The sequence below is a fragment of the Haliotis rufescens genome, unplaced genomic scaffold (assembly GCF_023055435.1).
Source record: "Haliotis rufescens isolate VD_foot unplaced genomic scaffold, xgHalRufe1.0.p SCAF_57, whole genome shotgun sequence".
NCBI lineage: Eukaryota > Metazoa > Mollusca > Gastropoda > Lepetellida > Haliotidae > Haliotis > Haliotis rufescens.
This window is the reverse complement of record NW_025964301.1, coordinates 2,504,016-2,528,472: the sequence shown is the minus strand read 5'-3', so window position 1 is coordinate 2,528,472 and position 24,457 is coordinate 2,504,016. Positions and strand designations below refer to the sequence as shown.

Below are 24,457 nucleotides of genomic sequence, written 5' to 3'. Positions count from 1 at the left end.
TTCGGCTCAGAATAGGTTTTCAGCAGCCCATGCTTGCCATAAGATGCGACTATGCTTGTCGTAAGAAGTGACTAACGGGATCAGGTAGTCAGGCTCGCTGACTTGGTTGATACATGTCATCATATCCCGATTGCAAGGATCGATGCTCATGATGTCAATCACTGGATTGTCTGGTCCAAACTCGATTATTTATAGAGCGCCGTCATATAGCTGAAGTGCAGCTTTAAACAACAAACAAACAAACAAACAAACAAACAAAATAAACCAGACACAAACTATCCAACAGATTGACTCATGAATTAAAATTTGTCAAGTCAGCATAAAACGCATGCCATTCATATTAACTCTCTTTTCTAATTATCTCTTTCAATGAAAGTTTAATGCATGCAATGCAGCCCTTTCTAGACGTGACACTGATGATAAATGTTCGGTAAAGTTCACTTCCCATCAGCATCAGTCGAAAACCCAAATGAGTTGATGGCAATTGACTGAATTTCAGAGAGTCGTCTGTGTGTTTAGTGTACATTGAAACCAGCCAGGCAGAAACACCAGTCATCAAAAAGGTTTTATTTCTTTATATCAAAAGGCTGTGGAACCAGTTAGAGTCCTGACTGTCAATGTTGATCTGTGCTCGGTCAATGATACATGACATCCCCTAGCCCTAATCTATTACCCCGTGATTATGTGATGACATGGGTTAACCGCAACACACTCAGTCCCCTTTGCAAGACTGAGAAATGAAATCCCTTATCACATACCTAAACTGATGGCCTAGATTAGAGTTTTGGTAAGGGTAAAAAAGCGACTGTGTCCTCTGTGATGCAAGTACAGCTGTAACTAAGGCCCTCGTTCCAAAAAGACAATCTTACTTTACAACAGTCTCTAAAACATGGAAGTTACAATCGATCGTCTTAGCGCTAAGAACATTTGTGGAACTGGTCCGTCTCAAATGTTTTTAGTGCTGTCTGTGGACAAACCTATAATAAAACATACACTTGCAACAGTCATAACACTGCTTTGTTAAATGTAGACCAGGTATGGATGTGAAGGCAAATTTCAAAATAAAAGTTACAATAGTATCAAAATCCGTATCTCATAGAATAAGACGAAGAGGGAAAGCCCTCTTCAAAGAGTATTAACCAACGTTCATCCAGGACATCCAACCAGAATGTTCACATCTCAAGTCATTCAGTTCCCTCATCAGAATCAGATTCCACAAACAAAATGGCTGACAGATATATTTGCCCAGGGAATCAACGCCAGTTGTCCAGGTGGGATATGGAATGTGGAGAAAGGCCGTAGCTCCTCATGCACCTGTTGAATACGACCTCTTATCTCCCTGGCTGGCTGGAATCACCTGACCAATATCAGCCCACTCTGAAAGCTTCCTTGACAACTCTCCACGCCTGTTTCATTATGTGCTAATTGTTGTTTGGGTGTAGGGTAACCAGCTCTGGGACCTGATAACACAGACACTATAATCTAGCAGGGTTTCATGTCCTCATCTTGTGAACCTATGCAGGGCACATTCCCAGCTTAGCTGATGACTCCTGAATTGTGTTTTAGAAAAGGTGCTTGACTTCTAACTTTGTTCCATTCTTTACAAGTTCAAGGTCAGTTTCTAGAATGCTATCAAGACAAGTAGATCAAGACATCCATGTATAGTGGCAAAAAAATGTCAGAGGCCCAAAAATGTCTGAGTCCTGTGGCAGGATTCGAACCATGACCTGAGGTTGGAGTCATCTGAGTCTTGAGCCACTAGCCCAAATCGCGAAACAATTTGTTACGTCCAGTAATAATAGCTCCCAAATTAACACCAACATCGCTTGAACATGATGTCATGGGACAGATTTGAGCTCGCACACTCAAAATTATTTGACACAGACTAGTGGGGTAGACTAGTGTTAAAGCATTCGCTTGTCACGCCGAAGACCCTGGTTTATTTTCCCAGAAGGATACAATGTGTGAAGCCAATTTCTGGAGTCACCTGCCATGATATTGCTGGAATATTGCTAAAAGCAGCTTAAAACCATACTCACTCACTCACTCACTCACTCACTCACTTGACAGAGACTGACACATCCCAATTCACTAAAATGACAATGACTGTCATTACTATTAAAGCACAAGGGAACTTGTTCCAAGAATAAATTTTTTAACCATACATTCCACAAAGCGATCATAGTGCTAAGACAATCGTAACTCCCATTCTTAAACATAGGCTTATCCATATGGTAGTTGTAGCAGTAAGATCGCCTTGAGGATCACGAAACGGAGGATACTACCATTTACCACCTTTCTTTGATCTCCCCACAAGGCAATCACTCTCTGAACTCATCAATCGAAACCCCTACTCTAACCTGACCCCGATGTCCATTCGAGCCTCTCCCTGACCCCTCCCACGGAGATCCCCTCCCCTCCCCTCCTTCACTTCAGGTGTCGGTACACACAGTTTGGGGAAGGCGTTATTAGCACAGGTGGTCCACACTTTTGTTTCTCCACATGGGAATCTTTAGCCAATTAGCTGGGTACCAGTGCTTAGTGTAGGCTGGCTACACAGTTCCCCTGCTGGGACATGCAGACCATACTACCCGTCCTGTTAACAGATCATCTGTGTCGGAGGAATCACTGGATACAGAATCCACACTCACACTGAACTGCAAATGTTGTCATTGTTAACTTGACTATTAGTTACATTTTCATCAAAAGCAGTACAGTTAACTACGGTTATAACGAACTCAAAGGGACCACCAATTTTAGTTTGTAATAACCATAGTTTGTTATAAGAAAATACAGCATATATACAGCAAATAGACAGGACTAAAAGAAAGTTTGTTACCTCCGTCAGTTCCTTATTAGCATGTTCATTATAAACATAGTTTACTGTATAAGACAAAAGGTAAATATATGACAAAATCTAGTGTGTGGTTAAATTAACTGCTCCAAGATATATTGATGTTCAAGTTGCATTGAACTGTATTAGCAGGTTTCTCTACTCCTTGAGGATCATGATCAGAGACGTACCGAACATGAAGTGCTGCGTCCTATTCGCATAAAAATTTACTACGATTACAAAATACAGCCCATCCACAGGGACAGAGATAATTAGTATGCATGTTCAGTTTTGAAAATTTCTCTGTGACACCCCATTTTGCAGATTTACTAATCTGGAACCCATACGACTAAAGGCTGTGTCCCCTGGCCACCCCAACCAAGGAAAAGCCTGTTCAGTCTTGCTAACTTCCAGGTACACATAGAGTGTCCTATTCAGATTCAGTTTGACTTTAGACCCGTGAAGATTCCGGGGTAGAATAGGTCTTCAGCAACCCATGCTTGCCGTAAAAGGCGACTATGCTTGTCGTAAAAGGCGACTAATGGCATCGGGTGGTCAGGCTCGCTGACTTTGTTGATGCATGTCATCGATCCCTACTGTGTGGATGGATGCTCATGATGTCAATCACTGGATTGTCTGGTCCAGACTCGATTATTTACAGACCGCCGTCATATAGCTGGAATATTGCTGCGTGCGGCGTTAAACAACAAACCAACCAACCAGTTTGACTTTAGGAGTATGATAACTGTTGTAGCTACTTCAGCCGAAATATATTTCAACCCAGAAAGATGAGCTGATAAAAAGCACATGTGTTCAGATTAAAGTTGCTGAAAACAGTTCCAGAGGTTGTGTCAACTGTAAAGTCGTGTTACAGATGCAAGTCCACATGTCCTAAATCCATTTCAGAGTGTGATAACCTGTCTCGTATCCCCCAGTTAAACAAACCCCTGTCATCCCCACTTGACCTGAGAGACGTGGGCATGTTTGTGGATGATAATGGTCTCAAGCTGACCAGCAGTCCTCAACATAATTATCACACCTGAAACTGACAAAGTGACCAGGCTTTCAGCTGACCGGTGCATTATGGGATGAACAGGACAAAGAAGGGCATGCTGGGTATTATTCAAGGTGTATTTATGGTGAGCTTAAGACTGAGTGTGACTGAGTCAACATTGAACAACAATGTGGTTCAGGGATCAACTGAGTGTGAGAAAGGGTCTGTGTTTGGTATGCCATAGATAGCACTATCTGTCCCTGCAACACGCAGGATAACAAGATTAACACGCCAGTTGCATGTCATCTCACAAGAACTCTGTAACACCCTTGAAGGTTATAAATGGAAAACAGACCCACCACAGGTTCTGGGCAGCATATGTTCAACATTTGGCTGCAGACACAACTATTTATATTTATTTGTTTGTTTGTTTGTTTGTTGTTATAATATGCCAGCTATATGACAGCAATCTGTAAATAATCAAGTCTGGGTGTGACAATCCAGTGATTGACATGATGAGCATCGGTCTATGCAATTGGGATGATGACATGCATCAAGCAAGGGAATGAGTCTGACCCCCTGTTCCGATCCCATCAGTTGCCTCTTACAACAAGCGTAGGATGCAGAAGACCAATTTGAACCCGGATCTTCAAGGGGAGACAACTAATGAGGATTGGGTGGTCTCAATGTGGCCCTGGACCAACTGAGGTCATCATGACATGAGGGCGGGGATCAATGCTCATGCTATCAACCACTAGCCTAAACTTAATTCTTTACAGGCCTTGGTAACAGCAGGAACAAATTTAATAACAGTGTAATCATTCATTCTCATTCACTAACATCCAAAGAAGTTGCTGTTACTTTATCTGACAGACCCGATTCCTGCTACTTAAAAACGATTCCTGCTACTTAAAAACGGTAAATATCCTTTACCATCAAAAGGAACATTCGCCACTCACTTCAGTTTGAAATAAACTGCTGAATAGGTGAAATCGGATCCGCAGGAAGAACATCAGACAGATGGTTGTATATCTGACCCACAATATGAAGGGAGTTCACTAATTTGTGGGTCAGGAATCACACCAAATCTCAGGGCTAAAACGTGTCTCTACATCAAACAGACATTGATACATCCGGAGCAGTGGAAGGGGATGCAGGAAGAGATGCAGTACAAGCAATGCATGCTGGGACGTAAGGTCTCGACCAGTGCTGAAGGCAGGGGGGCTGATGTGTTGAGACTTTGATCGGAGACTTGCTTCCATCTGACTGCTGCAATAACCCATGCAGTGTGTCACCATCTGGTAGAGAGCGATGGATACCTCCTCCCAGGCAAGTCAGTACATGGTACGCACGTCTACTCGGGCGGAAACACTTTGTAATTTGTGTTAACTTCAACTTTGAAATTAGACAAAAAATATATGGCATTTCCGAAAATTCATCTAATTGTAGCCTGGGAAGCATTTATTCCTAAACGACAGTCTACTTCATCATGTAATGAGGCAGTGTATATAAATAAAAGTTAAAGAACACCTGATTCTTACATATAACTATGGTTCATCTGTCATGGCATAAAAGAGTCATGTGTCCTTTAACTTTTTTTGAGTGGCATACATTATTTATGACTAGGAATTCATAAGCAAGAGAAAAAAAAGTTTCATTAAGAGAATACAGACTCTCTGCTCCTTGAAATGCTTTGGGATTTTTTTAAAATTTTTTTTAAATTACATTATTTTGCTAATGCACTGACCTTATCCTGAGCAGTGCATTCACTTCCGTGCACCTGTCCTAGGTGAGTAACCCTGACCCTTCAGCTTGTGTAGCACACCACCCCTCCCTGCCCAGTCAAGCTCAAGACAAATTTCAATCGAGGTTCAACACAAATGTTGGTAGACACAGAGCAAATATGCCGACCACAGCACTTCCTGCTGCTGTACACACATGGCCAAGTCTGTCTGTCAGAAAGTTGCCAAGTCATTCATGACACACATCAGCTGCCTGGAAATAGTTCCAGAAAACAGAACCCCACAGATTCCAGGGAGTATATGTCACCAAGAGCTGGCAAGAATAAGGATTGGGTTGAAAAGTGTGTGCGTGTGTGTGTGTGCGTGTGTGCGTGCGTGTCCGGAATAACGATAGCCCACCAAGGTACCATGCCACAGTTTAACAAGGATACCCTACTCAGACACAACATACTGACTCCGAGCCGACCAGTTCTTGTTTTAGCCCCTTAATGCCATGCCATGCCAGGCAGGGTAACAACACGTACCCACTTTTAACGTCTTTAGGTATGATGCAGATGGAGATGGAAGCACAAACCTTCAAATCACTGGGCAGGTGCTCTATCCACTTGACCACGGAGGGGGTCACACATAACGAACACAGAACTGTGGCATGGACGGTTCCACTTGACCACGGAGGGGGTCACACATAACGAACACAGTACTGTGGCATGGACAGTTCCACTTGACCACAGAGGGGGTCACACATAACAAACACAGAACTGTGGCATGGACGGTTCCACTTGACCACGGAGGGGGTCACACATAACAAACACAGTACTGTGGCATGGACAGTTCCACTTGACCACGGAGGGGGTCACACATAACAAACACAGTACTGTGGCATGGACAGTTCCACTTGACCACAGAGGGGGTCACACATAACAAACACAGTACTGTGGCATGGACTGTTGTCCAGGTCTTCATCTACTGGTTAATCTGACCCAGACTTAAATATTCACAGGCTGCAGGGACACTTGAACATTGGGGGTTGTGGCAAAAAAACAACATTAACTTACACACTCACTCAACAAGCCAAGGTTCCACCTTCTACTTAATAACATCAATAACATCTTCGATAGGATACAACAACCTCCCATTAAAGCTGTCTGAGAAGACATAAACAGAATCATTAGCCTGTTTAAATAATCACAAAACATCATAGAATCGATTACATAACAACAATGGAGGGATATCCAAGTCCTAACATATAACTTCTTCAGTTGCAAAGCATAATGCCATTCTCCTCATGTTACCAACATCAGGATTCAACTCACAGATCCACACCAGAGGGATGAAAGTCTCACCCGATCCTTGTTTCATAAAGTCTGACAATTCCACCCAAATCACAATAAACAACGAACCCCAGTTTTCCCCTGCAGGTCACCGCAACAAACGATGTGAACATTTATCCCACATTCTGAGAGGTTCAAGATGGGGGTAAGCAGTTGTTCGCTGGTAGGAAGATTCAGGGCCTGTGTCAGTGGGCTGAATGGCTGGTGGGACTATTTTGGGGGCGGGTGTGATGTTGGGTGTGGTGTTGGGGACGGGTGTGATGTTGGGTGTGATGTTGGGTGTGGTGTTGGCTGTGGCGTGGCGTGTGGTGTTGGGTGTGGTGTGGCGTGGCGTGGCGTGGCGTGGCGTGGCGTGTGTAGGAATTCAAATAGAGCATTTCAGACCTGATATTACACATTCATGCCCTTTTTGTTCTTAAAGAAGGCAGTGATCAATTTTGTTAGTAAAATCTACACAAATGGGTTTAAAAGTCCTAAATAATCAGTCATTTCTTCTGCTTTCATTGTTTTTCATGAAACTCATGTTTTTGGTACTTGCACCAAGTTCTCTCTCAGGGCTATTATTAATAATAATGCAGTGTAAAAACAGACGAAGAATGTGAATGGTTGATTCTCAACGAAAATTTTAGTATCACTTCTCCATGTTACGTTCAACATAAACAGAAGAAATAAGACAAATCTTATGCTTGTGATAGTAATTCTAGTCCTTCGTTAACCAGATAATCTCATTAAGACCCTCCTTTGAGAACAGCTCCAGTGAGGGATTAGAGCCACAATACAGTTATATCATGTGACATCTACCATGAGGTCCGGGTCCATCTCCAGCTGGGAGTTAAACAGTCGTAACCACCGTCAAGTGGGGCATTACGGCTGACTCTCTCCACTATCTGACTTCAATCAAGGGAAGTCTTTGTGCCTCCATATGAAAGGATTCCGGTACAGGCAGACTCCCAGATGAGACGAAGCTGTTGTTTTTGTTTACGAGGGGTGTAACAATAGAAGTGTGGACCAGATGCTGAACCCACAGATGAAGGAACAACACATCCGACTTGCAGAATCCTGTCACAGATTAACTTTATAGCTTTATACCTACATACAAGGGAAACATTACAAGACTCAATAATACTGACAGATGGCCCAATTCAGCGGGAACTTAAGTTCAAGTAGTGTGATCAAGTACTCCACAGGTCACGATGTATATTTTATAGCTGTACCAAGGATGGTCGAAAAGAATCGCTGTTGTCATCCATGAAAAGGATATTCCAAAACGTGCACTAAAATGCCCATATGTCACGTTCCGTTTTTGTTTGGCCTATTGTATAAAGATCATGTATAATACCGAAAGAGCATCTCTCTAACTTCTGTGGATAATTGTGCAGTTTTTGATAGTAGTTATTTGATATTTTGGTACAAAGTGGGTTGTCATTATATACTTATATATACAAAAAGATGAACTTGATAGCAGCTCTTACAACCATGAAAACAACATCCTGATTTGACAAAACAATCTAACACTGACAAAATAACAAAACTGATTAAATAACTAGTATTAAAACTTGATAAATATGAAGAAGAAATATGGTAAACTGGGCCAGTGTTGGAGTCTTGGGTATGATTGAAAGTAGAGACGTATCTGTAGTTTGAAAATACAGATAGTTTAGATATAGATCAGAGTGCTAGTATGGACTTCAAGACCACAAAACTACATAACCATAAAGAAATATGTCAACAGACAACTTCAAAGACGGATTATTTAATCAAACAAAAAACTGTAGAGAACAATACAAAATCAGTGATATCGTTCAGGGCAATGATGCAACATGACCCCTCCCATACCATTATCGGCCAATCAGGAAACAGTTCCTATTTTCTGTTTATGGAAACATAAATTCTCAAACAATTGCTTGGGCAGCCAATCAAATGCCACAGAATCCCTTGTAACACTGAGCATGCTGACTGGACGAAAATCAAGTATATGTTTTACCATAGTTTAAAAAAAGGAGTAACATTAAAGACATAAATAAAATAAAAAATTGGGCATTTTGCTGACAAACCTAGAAACACAATCAGGGCGAACTGTGATTCAAACCCACAACTGCGGAGCCTTAGACAACTGGCTGTTTTCATAGAAACCATGCAAGTTGAACTTGATCATGTCAAGGCATTCATTCATGGTGTCCTAGCCTTGCTCCAAGGCTGTACTGAAAGAAAAGTCCTTGGAAATGTCGTAACTCTAGCCTCCTAATAGCAAGTCTAGACATGTGGACAGTAAGGACTGCAGTCACTTATAGGGACAACTTGATCTTATTATTTACATAATCTAGAATTTATGGTTTAAACTAATAAATATTGCCTTAGAGACTTGTGCAAGTCTAATGGTGCCCTTCTGATTCAAATACCAGCCAAATGAATCTGAAAATCTGGACACAAATATATCTAAGAAATATATTTAAAGTGCAAATATCACAATAGCCGTTCATCCCTATATCTGCTTCACAAAGCCATGGTTACACAAACCAGGGCACTCCATGACAGAAACATGAAGCAGCAAGCCAAGACCAGGAACCACAAAGATGCCTCTAAATCTGGTGTGAGGTGGAGTTTTATCTGCTGCTAACCACAAGCCAAGTCCTTCTATCAGAGGACTTTTCAGTTGGAACCTCACCCTTCCTAGGACAGATCAAGGGTTTCACCTATCAATGTGAGTGATCGAGTTGGGTTTAACGCTGCTTTTAACAGTATTCCAGTTATATCATGGCGTGTCAGCTTAATGTGGGAGGAAAACCCAAAGTGATGCAGGTCTTAGACATTTACCACTTCGGTGAAACCCACAAGCACGGGTATGGTGCTGACAAATCTAGAAACATAATCGAGGCGAACTGGGATTCGAACACACGATCACAGGTTTCTGGCGTGCCCAAGGGACGCAACTCAGCACAGCGAATCTCGGCACCTTAGACGACTGGGCCACCCATGCCCCTCACCAACCAATGAAAACTGATAGACTGAAATACATATGTCTACAATACACATGGAATCGGCAACATAAAACAATGAAAATGTAACCAAAAATGGAGAAACATAAATCTGAGAAAATGTTACTGTAAACATGGAAATGGCAGCGCTAGATTGTTTTAACACAGCATATCTTCCAACAGACACATGTTTCAAATAAGCATGTTTTTGTTCAAATTAAAAATCAATTTTTCCATTTTTCACTTTTGCATAATTTATGCAAGGCTCGTCAAAACAATAAATCCAATAATTTGGCCTAATGATGAATTGTTCTCAAATCACTGCAGTGGGCCGATTTTTTCAAATGGCGTTAATCTCCCATCTCCACCGTGACTGTAAGTGATGGGAATCGGTTCAGGAGATTCAGGATCGAAGGGATGTGATCATCATCCATCATCAATCCTAATCCCTCACCATTCTTCTCTCACTTTCATCTCCCCTGTCACCGAAGTTGAGTAATATACCCTTGATGGAACATCTGTGTGATTTCACACACTCAGAAATGAACTATCTGAAACCTTAAAAAAAAATTCCTGAATCAGAAGACAGATACATGATAAGGTCAACTGGGGCAATATTTCAGGATATGAAATAAATGATCAAACTTTGGAATTTTTTAAAATAGGGCCAATGGAAAAATACGGCAAACCATAGAAACATCTTATTTTAACACTATCATGCCGTATTTAGGGACCGGTCATTTATTATAGTGGTGGGTCAGAGGCAATCAAGGGAGGGTCATGAAGAATAATTTATACGTGTGGGAAGGGTAATAAAATATGGACATGTTATAATAAAATATAAAGTGCTTTTGATTTTGTCTTTTCACAGGACAAAAACAGGACATGAGGGGGGTCATTTATTTTTCAAAAATTATTTTCAGTACATTGGTGCATCAACCTCCTCCTCCCTCTGTAATAAATGACTGGTCCCTTGTGTGCCTTGTAATGACGACCACTTTCAAAGGCCACTACTTCACTTCACACCGAGTCCCCAAGTGAAACAAACGTGTGAATCTTTCTTTCGGTACCCCTGGGTTAAAGTTTATCCTTTAATGATAGGAGTAAATAACACTAGCATTGTCACACACACAGGGTCAGGAGTTCCCACTCAGCAAGTCCTCAACAGAAGACACTTCAACCTCTGAGAAATTATTTCCGATTGAGAGGAAACTATTTCCTTTCCAAGAGCGAGAAGACCCTGGGAAGATTAACCATCACTGCGGAGGGTAATAATTTCATTCATTAGTTACGTAACTGTTGCCGTCTCTATCCTGTGATTGGGTGTACAAGTATTCATGGTGTGCTCTGGGAAAAGGAAGGCTGGATGTAAACTCTGCATGTAGCTGCATCTCATGCCAGGCAAACAAAGGTCCTAAGATTTGCTTTGCATGTGTGGCTTGTTGAGAACATAATGGTTACATCAGCTGAAGAAATGATTTTATTCCATCCCAATTTCTCACATTTCAATTGGTTGGTTTGTTGTTTTATGCCACACTCAGCAATATTACAGCTATATGAAGGTGGTCTGTGAATAATCGTGTCTGAACCAGACAATCCAGTGATTGATATCATGAGCATCGATCCACCCAATTGGGATAGATGACCTGCATCAAACAAGCCAGCGAGCCTGACCACCCGATCCTGTTAGTCTCCTCTTTCGACAAGCATAGTCGCCTTTTACGACAAGCATGGGTTGCTGAAGACCCACAATTCAATTGAAATGAGTGAGCAATGGTTTTATGTTATTTCAGCAATATCATGGCAGGGGACACCAGAAATTGTTCACACATTGTACCTTCAATTGAAATGAGTACACAAAACAAGTTAGAATATATACTCTGCAAAAACCCTGCAAAAGTGATTTTAGATGTATATTTTATAGATCATATAAATAATCAACAGATGGTAATCTATTTTTCAAAATTGGCACACATCATTCTCATTGACCTAGGTTCCATAAGGCACATATTGAACAGTAGATGTTTCAAGGTGAAGGTCATCTGTGCTCAATATCTTGTATGGCCACCATTAGAGTCCAAAACTGACTGGCATTGTCATCCCATGGAAGCACTCAGATCCTGAATTGTGCCCTTGGTAATGTTCACCAACTCTGCCTGCAGTGCTTGTGCCAACTGTCGGAGGTTCTGTGCTTGTTGCTGACATTCTCCCAGTCGTTGATCCAGTGCATCCCATAAATGTTGGATTGGGTTTAAATCTGGAGACCTGAAGGGCCATGGGAGGACCTTGATGTTGTGATTCCTGAAAAAGGCTGTTGTCAGTCTTGTCGTGTGAGGTAGGGCGTTGTCTTGTTTGAAAATGATGTTTACTTGTTGAATAATGGGATGGGCACATGGCTGAAGAATCTCATCCGTGTAACATTGTGCCGTATAATTTCCTTGAACTTGCACTAAGTCTGTTCTACCAGTGTAGGAGATCGCTGCCCACATCATCACACTACCACCTCTAAATCAACTTTCCTGCAGTTTCGGGAATAACATTCCCAGCGACGCCTGTGAACATGATGTATCCCATCCGCAAGGCAAGGCATAAAATGTGACATCATTAAACTAAACTTGTCCCAATCTCAGTTGTGGCCATACTCGATGACTTCAACACCATTGAAGTTGCAGCAGACGACGAAGGTCCGTCAAAACGATCCCTCAAACTGGTCTTCTAGCGCGAATACCTTTAGCAAGCAAACAGTTCCTCAATGTCTGGGCTGATATCCTGGTATTGCTGTAGTTGTAGAGGTGGCCGTGGTGGTTCTTTCATGTAAATGAGGCAGACGTATGAATCTGTCCTGTGCTCTTGTAATGATACGTGGTCAACCCGATCTAGCGAGGTCATGTGTTGTCCCTTGTGTCTTATAATGGTTCCAGTCTTGTAATGGTGCTTGGTGCCTTGTGGAAAAACCTGGCTACAGCTGAAGATGATTCGCCTGTATGCAGTCAGCCGATGGTGTTGTTGCGTTTGGCTTCCGTCAGTCGTGGCATGTTTTCGATGTTTACTTGGTGTAAGATTGTGATAGAATGCAAATGAAAACCCAACGTCTTAATAGCCCAACAAGTGATGTTGCACATGCATGTCACGTTAGTGTGGTTCGGCGCCAGGCTCTCACATGGTTGTGTTTGCGATTTTTCCATCTTTTCACCAAATTTCTGCAGTACCTTATTTTTCCACACAAACCAATCCCAATCAATAGAAATGACTGATATATTTTTGGTATTAATTCTGTATGGATATCGGTAACACTCTGTCAGTTTTTACGATTTTACTTTTGTGTATATTTTTGGGCAGAGAATATTATATTGATCATATATGCTTAAGCTGTCACAAAGAATTATATTTGAGTTATGAAGGTAACCTCATCATAGCTTCTTTGAAGTTAGCACAAGTAATTACTCCAAGTTTACCAGAGTAGCCGACTTTGTTTACACCTGGTCTCTACAGACTGGAAAACACATCAAACATGGACGCCAGTCTAAGTTAATACAGTTAATTTAGGATTCCTAAATTAAACAAACAACTGTGCCCGCTATATGACACTGTTGCACCTGTAGACACATTTGGGTGAGACACCCGATCTGGTCTTGCAAACCATACTTCACATAGTCTGTCTACCTGGACATGGTGAGTTAATGAGGTGGTCAGGTAAACTGTGATGCGGCAATTGAAGACTGTCGACTTTAGGACTTGAGGTTGGGAGATGAGAGGAGCTCGGGCACATCTTGGGGGATTATCTGTGACCCTGACACTTGGCCAACTGGACCCAAACCCAAACCCATCTGCGACTACAGTTGCCTCTTATGGACCTTAGTTGCCTCTTATGACAAACATAGGTTGCTGGGGATCTATAGTTGCCTCTTATGACAAGCACAAGTTGCCAGTGACCCAAAGTTGCCTCTCAGGACAAGCACAAGTTGCCAGCGACCAAAGTTGCCTTTCAGGACAAGCACAAGTTGCCAGTGACCCAAAGTTGCCTCTCATGACAAGCGCAAGTTGCCAGCGACCAAAGTTGCCCCTCATGACAAGCACAAGTTGCCAGCGACCCAAGTTTCTTCTCAGGACAAGCACAAGTTGCCAGCGACCAAAGTTGCCTCTCAGGACAAGCATATGTTGCCAGGGACCCAAGTTGCCTCTCATGACAAGCACAAGTTGCCAGTGACCCAAAGTTGCCTCTCATGACAAGCGCAAGTTGCCAGCGACCAAAGTTGCCTCTCATGACAAGCACAAGTTGCCTCTCAGGACAAGCACAAGATGCCAGCGACCCAAAGTTGCCTTTTATGACAAGCACAAGTTGCCAGGGACCCAAGTTGCCTCTCAGGACAAGCACAAGTTGCCAGCGACCGAAGTTGCCTCTCATGACAAGCATATGTTGCCAGGGACCCAAGTTGCCTCTCAGGACAAGCACAAGCTGCCAGCGACCCAAAGTTGCCTCTCAGGACAAGCACAAGTTGCCAGCGACCTAAAGTTGCCTCTCAGGACAAGCATATGTTGCCAGGGACCCAAAGTTGCCTCTAGCAGGGACTCATAGTTGCCTCTTATGACAAACATAGGCTCCTGGGTCCTATTCTAACCCACAATACAGGGCTGTTCTCTTGTCAATGGCAAACTTCAGGTAGATTATTCCTTCTGTATAACATGTACCAAAAGTTTGGAATTGTAAAGCTAAAGCCCTAATAAATATATTCATTGTATGGACAATGGATGACTGTGACATAACACTACATCATCACACAATTACAGCTCAAGACATGACCAGATATCACATCCACATTACAGAGTATATCCAAGGATGGCTGATTGTGATAGCATTTCTATAGCACATCCGACACATCATAATGATACATCGGCTTGCTTCCATTCTGCATTAAGGGAAGCACAGTCCCCATGTTTAGCTAAATAGGCTCTTTCAAATATACATCTCCCTCTTTCAGAGCCTGATGAATCACCTCCCATAAAATCCATCTGCATCACGCATATTTGAATGATACATGTAGCACCACATTTCTACATCTTTCTTAATGGAACTGATGGAGTTCACCCTCAGTAGAACCTGGACGAAGCATAGCTGGTGTATAACAGCATATAATTCCCTAGACAGGATGTCATCAACACGGCAAAGACGATACACAAGTTCACTTAGCTGAAGGACCTTATTGGACGCAGTCGTCGCATGTGAATTTAAACATTTTGGAAAATGGGATGGAAATCTATGTATGTGAATGAATTAATTTTGAATTTAAAGAATAAATCAACTAAATGAGACTATAACAGTACTGTAAGGGGAGATGTGGCCAAGATTTACACCTCCTCTGTGTGATGGATGGACACAAGATCGCAAAACGTGTCGACATCTTGGCGGGACTTAATACAAGCTTGTATTCTGGTTTAGCTGGATTTCTTTCTTAGACTCTCTGAGGATGGGGTCGACATCCTGACTGCATTAATCTGATTTCTGAAACAGTCTGCCTCCAAGGCCTCATTTCACAAAGAGCTCTTAGCAATCTTAGCGCTACAACTGTCCTAAGTCTTGAGTTTAAGAATGGGAGCTGGGACAGCTCCAGCACTAACACTGCTCAGGGAACAAAGCTTTGAGTTTCAGTAGTCAAGAATATTACAAAAGAATTAAGGCCTTGTTTCACAAAGCGACCTGAGAGCCATCACAACCATAAGCATATTCTCAAGTATTGGAGTAATGACGAACGTCATTTGTGAAAATAGGCCCTGGATGCTTGAATCCTTACTTGCATTCAAAAATATGTGACCATCAACAATTAAGAACAATGTTTTCTCTTTCCCACCTCAGTTGAGTATTCATCCCTCGTGAAACATCAACACATAGATGTAAACTATTTCTCTCTCAGAAAACTATTTCTAAGGTGTCGAAAGCTGATTCAGCAACGAAATGATCTCAATGGCACCTGATGTAATCTTACACGGTTAGGCAGTTCAGAACAGATTAAAATCCCTCAGTTAGGCAGCTGAGAACAGATTGAAATCCCCCAGTTAGGCAGAGCGAGATAACCTAATCCCTCCACTACAAACACTCTTGTGTCAAAAGGCGATTGCATCTCCAACCATAACAGTTCCGCACAAAGGTGATAGGTACAGCAACGTTTTGTTGAGCGAGATAAGTCTCTCTCCCAAACACAAACACCAATTACATGGTCTGTTAACGGTTGGGGGAATAGATGGAGGGGCAATATACTTAATCAATCTACGGACAAATATTTGACCATGTTAACGGCTTGCTGTTTGATTAACACTGAAACTGTGATTTACCGTCTATTGTGACCATGGTGGACAGACCTTGGTCTCTCGCCTGCAGTAAACCGAATCTAGTGTTATCTTTATGTTAATTGCACATGTTAAACATACCTGTATATTGACTTCAGTCATACACTTCAATTTAACCTTAGGTTGCAATGCTTGTATATTGTTTGCTGCAATGTTGTTGTTTGATAGGCATTTCTTAGAAAGGGACAAAGTCGCTTGACAATGGTATAAGGATCTATACCGAAACGTCACTATGTAGCATATTAAAGAAGTTGTTATCCATAAAATATTTCTTCTTTGCAAGTTGTTCCTCGGAAATGTCACACAGGCAATTAACACTGTGACTGTTGTTAATGCTGGAATGCAATGCTGTTAATTAAGATGGTTGAAATTAGAGTCATGAACGGGAGAATTGTGTGGTTCTATTGTTGTGCTTTGAAACCTGTAAATAAAAGATTATCCGTCTGACAGCCTGTCTTTACAAAAAAAACTCGAATTAACACTGTAGTTGATGTTTCTACTTGAATGCAATGCTTTTAATTAAGATGGTTGAAATAAACGTCATGTATATGAGAATTGTATGGTTCTATTGTATGGTTTGAAACCTGTAAATAAATTATTGTCCGTCTGACCACCTGTCTGTATTTATAAAACACTCCACTTGAAGGCTCTTACAAGCGACTTGTTCCTACTTGTGAAGCTTTGAGAGAAATTATTACAAGTACTCCACATCTCTTCTTTAACCCCTTGCCACACGTCTATCTCAAAATGTACAAACAGCACAAGTCACACCTACCATGGCAGGTATGTACAGTATATATGTACTAGGTTAGAAATAATACACAAAACTCAGAGTGCCCTTGTCTTTGCCCTAATGCTAAAACATTTAGTGATCCCTACATTCAAATACCATAGAAGCAAACCAGGATCCCCCATAATTTTAAACACTGATTATGATATATCTATTTTAGCATGAAATAATAAAGTTGTCTTTATCTCTCAGTAGGTCACATTACCAAACAAAGCTTGTAGATTTTTAGTCTGTCATACAGACCCTGAAACAAATATATTCAATACAGCCCATGCAAGTCTATAATATTTAGCAAGTCTAGATTACTGCAGTGAATGAAAAGAATCTCTAGGCTCCTTTATATTTCATTTCATAAGTGTATTTTAACAACTGTTTTTTATCCGTACCATAGGTTCATTTCAGAGACTAGATGTTAGTCTAGATTCTGAGAGACACTATACACGGGTCATCTGGTGTTACTCTTGGATAGGATGCCCAGCTCAGATTTCCTCAATGAAATAAATCAGGTGGTTTCCAAGACCATAAACCCGGTAAAAACATTACCACAGACATTGAGTATTCGGCAGAGGTCACCACAAGAAACTTGTTCGTTAACTGGGTTAAAAAGGACATTACAGAGCTATTCACTGTAATGTTTTAAGGGTATGGGATGATTTGTCACTGTACATCTCGGGATCAACATCACACAGATGAACCTTCTCTAGGGTGTGATGGTATCTAGTGCTTGTAGCAAACTTCAAACAAAGCAACCTGTGTATCCTCCTGGTGCCACTGGGTGGAACTGATGACCTAGTTTCAGAGCTCTAGAATAAGACCTTATCTCGCCCAAATTCAGAAGGATCTCCTGGAGCGGCAGCTCATTCAGAGATAAGCCTGAACCTTTTACTAGTACACGGCAGCCCATCTTCCCCCAAAGAGTTGACCCAGCTCATCTACACCATCTTTGATTTGTAGGCCAGGCCACGTGACATTTTGATTTGGTTCCCAAACCGACCGACCCAAACATTATCCGGTCCTATTTTGTTTCTACTACTCAAAAGAAATAAAAGACCACCCAATTCTTTCAGATTGAGTAGTATATATGTTCTATTCCTGGTCATTTCAATTTCGAAGTTGCACTTTTTTATTAACCCCATTCTGCCAGTCAGCAACAAAAATGGCCACATATATACTCTTTCTCCTTCATTGTAGTCATTTTAAAAAATTGTGAATTTAGGTTGAACTATTTGGGAATCTAAAAAAAGCAATATTTAATTGAAATTAAACATTATTTTTTTCAGATTCCCCAAATAGTTTAACCTAAAATTCACAATTATAACATTCCCTACCTACCAATTAAACAAGAACCCTGACAAAAAAATTATTTTTTTTGGTCCAAAAAAGAGTGGAAACAAACAATGGACTCTGGGAGTAACAGACTTGGCATGTTGAACCCTGCTTCCTAAAAACTTTGAAACAACTTCAGCCGCATCTATCGGTGATTTAGCATGCAAAACAAATATGCATTCAATACAGATATATCACAGTCACTTAGACATCCTTCATTCAGCACTCTGGAGTCAGTAGATGGTAGAAATATTTTTTAAATCTCTAAACAGTCCCAGTGAAACACATGACGGTATTCATTTCGTCATCAGTTGAAATGAAGCATGCTTTATTTGCACAAACTTTAGAAAGAATGTGAAGTTTCTCATGTAAACGACCCAGTGGTCCCTTGAAGGGAATTGAAAACCAATCTAGCCTAATACAATTAAGTGACCCCTTCCCCTCACGGTCCCTCCTTCCTCCCTCTCATGTGTTTCCCATTAATCTGCTTCAAGATAAAACTCTCTCTATAAAGACTGATTTTGTTTGTGGGCCCACAAAACATAGAAACATGGCCACTGTATCTTCATCCTGACGTTTATTACTTTTTAACATTCCCAAACAGTTACTGCAAACTACTTCTTTTTTTTTCATTCATCAGAAGTAGTGTCACGAAATCAGTAGTTTTAACATTTTCTCCGATTCACCATCCAACCTCCATTAATTCAAGCCCAGCTTTGGTGTTTCCTTAATGAATTTTAAGAAAATGAGACACTAAACAAAATCAGCTGAGACCAGTTACAATAAACAGCATGGGACTCTTTGATGTTCTGGAATAATAAGTTATAATGTGTAATTGAATTTTTTTAACAAATCAGAGCCATCCGCAAAAGAAAATCTTTGGAATAAATAACCATGATTTTAAATGCAAGGTTGACCTCAGAACTTGCTGAATAGACAAAAAAGGTGTTATCTTTGCTTTAAAAAAAATTAAGTTTCCTTGTGACCTCGATGGTGTGAATATGCCTAGGTTGTGATGTTATTGACCCAGAATGGGCTAAGTACTATCTTGGCGAGTCTCAACGATTCTCTCAACAAGTCCACCAAACACCAACTGGAGCAGATAAGTAATGTTGGCTTCACTGATAGACAGTCACATTAGATTTGTTTGAAAAGCTATTTGACTAAACACTAAACATGTCTGGCTGATTAGCAACATACGTGCTCACGTTTAGTGAAGCAGTGTTTATGTAGGAACTAGCATCTTGGTATGAAGGGTGGTGGTAGGGGGGGGGAGGGCAGACGTATAGCCACAGGATCATCTGTCCCCCCCCCCCCCCCCCCCCCCCAAGATCAAATGTCAGGTTTCACAGGGGTTAAAGGGGTTAATCTACACAGGATGGTTGGTTCAGAATAACTGGTCTCTGCTCCTGTGACAACTGTCTTCTTCAATACACAGTCTCTCTCTCTCTCTCTCTCTCTCTCCACATTTATATACTTTATACACCAGCTTCAACATCCTGTAAAATCACAAGCGATATAACCACCCAGCATTAAATATGAAGTGTCAACTCTGTATTATAAAGAGAGTTTGCTCAAACATTTAACTGTCTAGTGCACACAATGATTTTTGTAATAAATATTGTTCCAGCTTAGGGGTATATTTATGTCCTCCTCCTGTGGTTGGTTAACGGTTCCAGTCGTCTGGGACTGAACACTGATTCCTTTATCCCAAAGTTTGGAAAGTTTCAGAATTAAAGCAACATTCCCCATTCTAAAGAATTTTCAAAACTGTAGTTAAACATTTCAAATGACATTGCTGTAGATCTTTACTGAGTGAGTCAAATAATTCAGTCAGTGGATTTCATATTTTTTCGACATAGCTCCACCTTATTTCTCAATATGCTCAATGAAAGTGTGTAAGATTAAACAAACCACTGAACTCATCTCTCCCTTTTCAGGGGGCCAACAACCGATCTGTCAATCTCCTGTTAAAGCTATTTATAGCAGGACATGTGCTTTGACACACTTAGAACTCAAAGTCAGGGAAAAGCAACAAATGTCGGCCTTATCCACGTTCTGCTTGGCCTAGGTAGACAGAAGTCAGACAGACGTACACATGCATATGTTGGCAGTCTCAGACGATACTGTGCAGTTCACCAGGCGGAAGATTATGGGAGGGGTTCGTGGAATATGGGGGAGGGAGATTGAGAAATCAATGGGGGTCAAAGCTTGGAGATAAGACACAACATTGGCTGGTTTGGAACAATAGGATATGGGTAGATTAAAGGATTTAGGATGGCACTGTATGGGTGTACATGGGTGTTGGGTGAGGGTAAAGGGAGAGGCTGTTAGATTATCAGTGTACGAGAGAGATGAGTGTCAAGGAATATTGGGGAATTGGAGAAAAGTATTGGGGATGGGAGTAGGGGGCACGGAGATGGGAGTAGGAGGCACGGAGATGGGGAGGGGGGGGGGTCGAGATTGGGGGGTGGGGTTATAGCTGTGGAGGGATGTGTCGCAAGGCAATAATGTTATACTGAATGTTTTTTTGCAGGAAACCAACAAAAGTCTAACCTCAGTATTTGGGAACTGAGGTACTCTTAATCAAAAATGAAAGAAGGAATATAAGCATAGGATGCTTTGAATATTAGAAGGGTGCATTTCCAGAGTTAACTGCTCCATGGCATAAGCTGTGCCTGTTAAGAAAGTTCACTATATTTATTTATTCTAACTCCAAGCGCTTATTTGAAGAGAGACTGACGACTGCTGTGCTTACTAATGGTAAACAGTTACTATAGGATGGGAGCTAGTCTGCTAAGACTGTCCACGTTGGGGGTCTCCCACACAGTTATCACCACTAAGATCTTGTTTTAGTTTACATGGGTGAGGAGGGGCTAAAATGTGTTAATGTTGCTAACATGTGGTATACGGCTTCATATTTAATCGTTTTCTCAGCTGTTCAACTATGTTGCACATTGTTAAAAGTGTATGGAGAGTTTCTTGTGCTATATCACTGAAGGAAAACCTCTTGATATGGTTGGGTCATATTTACACACGTTAATAACAGCAAATATTGAGTGAATGGAGTAATCTTTAGAAATTATCATTCATGTTGTCGCATGTGTTGTATGCTTGATGCGTGCGTTGAATTCATACACTGTTGAATGATGGAGTGATTATGTGACGTGTTACTCGATTCGCCGATACAAAAAACGGTAATGAAAAAAACACAATTGATAAATAAAGTTTCCACATACCTTTGCAGTGTTCGTGGTAGTCGACGCAGCAGTCAGCCATCACAAGACAGTTGGAATCGCAATAGCACCTGGATTCATTATTGTTGCCATCAAGACGGCGACCGAACACAAAACATGTATTGTTCTGTCCATTACAACATAGATCGGCTTCTCCGCACGTGCGGGGGTTGTGGTGGTACCGAAGGCCCGATCGTGGTTCTTCGGTGGCTTGAATCGGTTCCTTCGTTGCTGACAACGCCGCAAGTTTGACTTTGAACTTTTGGTGAGTCTCCTGTCCATAACAAAACACACACACAACAAGCACAAGAAGTGTCACGTAAAGATTTCTTATATTCCCCATGTTGAGCTGTGAACGGTTACTTCTTGCGCGACAAGTACTTTCCAACTCGCGCCACCAAGTTTTTACTCCAAAAGTTGTGCGGCGAGCTCGCGAACTACCGTCACCCACTGCACGCGTTGGCTGACTGCGAACCAGGCTCCTCTGTGCGAAGATCGAGAATAAAGGCAACGAGCTGCCTGCGAGCGCAGCTGAAGACAATTATCCAGAATTACCCGAGTTTTCTGACTCACTCAACCACACTCACACGGCTTCTGGTGAAGCGCCGTTCGCAGGCTTCTTCTCATAAGCTGTCCAACTGGCCCTTTGTCATAAGCTCATGAATATTCATGTCAATGCCTCCACCCCCTTGCTACGGTCCAGCGCAGCCAACCCACCCGTGTCGTGACTAGGGTTCAGGGACCCTATCTTACTTTATCAGGGGCTATCAAATGCGGGCAAATGCCAAAGTAAATATAAGAGTGTTTCTCGCAGTCAAAGAGCGGTAACTCTGACCTCCCCGCCTAAGACAAGTAGATGCGCTTGAGTCAATGTTTAACTAGATCGTTATAAATAACCCGTGACACAAAAAAAGCCTTCAGTAAACATTTTGTTTGTGACAGACATACTTTTAAAGGTTAATTAAACATATCCAGCATTAAGTGAAAATAACCCCACGTCTATGTCAATCACATCTATGCGTGTATATCTCTGCAGATTAAATTTAACAGCCTTGAAAATGGTTTAATCAGGGGCTTAGATTTAACAGTAATTCTTCAAACTTACATATCATGAAATTTATTAACACTTGAAGAGTTAACAATTGTATCTGGACAGGAAACCGTGGCATGAGACAGCGACGCTCTTTGTGTAATGGGATAATTGTGTTAATGACATTTCCAACTGACCGCCAATGGCCGCTCACCAAATCGTTTTAATACCCAAAGCAATATCGTAAATATGGGAATACACACGAGTTAATATAACTGTTATGACTGATAGATGACGACCTTTGTTTACGGGTCACAGTAATTAGCACATTGTAATTAGTTACCACTCTGCTCCATTAGTGGATTAACCACCTTGGTGTTAATTACGCAGTTGTCGTTCGCTTGCAGGAAATCAATTGTTCGTGGTGGTTCGTATACATCATGCTGATCTAAAAGTGCCTTGGATATTTTTTGACACGCACATTTAAACATAACGATAGCGAAGCAAGCTGAGAAAGTATGATAGGTAATCTCACATGCCATGAATATGTCATAATTGTATGATACACATCTACTGCAATATTTCATAACACGTGGGCGATGAATTTGACAAGACAAACAGTATTTCATAACAGATCCACGATGAATTTGACAGGCCCCCCAAAACGAACAATGTATTTAATAACATGTTTTCGCATGAAATGTCCGATACAACAAGGTTGATGATAACTGTGGGTGTATGCTCAATATATAATGTCAATATTATCACTATATTCCATAACATAACGGTACAACAGATGTTAAATTCATATCATAAAATATTTTATGTATATTGTAATTAACCGTTTAATAGGATTTTGAAGACAGACCGGTTGACTTGTGTTTGTTTCACTCGACAGGGCCAAACCAGCTTCCCGTACATTGTTGTTATCAATCACGCCCTGAATCATCGCCATTAATATTACATCGCCAGTCATCGAGCGCCTGTTTCCCAGGGCGTTCTGCCCCAGGCGTGCACGTGAGGGCGCGCTGCACGTGTTTACCTGAGCGCTGGAATCCGCTATTCAATATGGGATCATCCTTCGCCATTAGCATTCCCGTGCCCTAGTTAATAATTATTTCCTCCCCGAGGTGTGTATAAGGAACATTGGGGACGATTTGTTAAATTTATGTATATTTATGTTTTGTATAAATAAATATTTCGTTATTATTCTGTAGTAACACACCCATTTGAACTCTAAACATTCCAAATCTTGACTTTTAGGTACAGATTTTTTGTTAAAATGCCGCAATAACTTATTTAATCTAATATACTTATCATTCTGAATGAATTTTAATTCGTCGTTGTTAATTATTATTATAAGGGGTGGGGTTGCATGCGAATCTTTATAACGTATATAACGATATAATTTGGTGATGTGCGGCATATTAAGCCACACACACCCTTTCTAGAAAAAGATGTATATAAATATGAATATTAAAATTTGTCTATTTACTGTTATATATCTTAAAATGATCGCGGAAGTACACATATTAGTCGCCTGCACTAGATGGGAAGCTCGAGTTTTATTCAGGCCACTGCACTGTGGTCACGCGGACGATACGACTATATAATAGGCTTGTGATACTGTAAGTGGGTTTAAATTCAATTACACGCATGTGTATATATAGTTTTTAGGTCATAGGTCACTTCGTGTGAGTTGTATTGAGGTTCAGTTGCGTTCGGAATGTTAAACTTAGAACGGAAGTCACCAGTATACTTTAGATATAATCATCATCATTAAATTGGAGACTGAAACACAGTTATCATAATCATTATTATCTCCGTCACTATTATTGTATTCATAATCACCATTTAA

At 41.2% G+C, this 24,457-nt stretch overlaps 1 protein-coding gene across 1 annotated transcript in view; it reads right to left on the bottom strand.

The window, feature by feature from the left end:
- Positions 1–22,185, bottom strand: part of LOC124137796 (somatomedin-B and thrombospondin type-1 domain-containing protein-like) — a 101,512-nt gene extending 79,327 nt beyond the window's left edge. The window contains exon 1 of the mRNA XM_046504238.2: positions 21,573–22,185. Coding sequence (XP_046360194.1) covers positions 21,573–21,912 — 340 coding nt within the window. The 5' untranslated portion in view covers positions 21,913–22,185. The remainder of the gene's footprint in view (positions 1–21,572) is intronic.
- Positions 22,186–24,457: the final 2,272 nt, after the last annotated feature.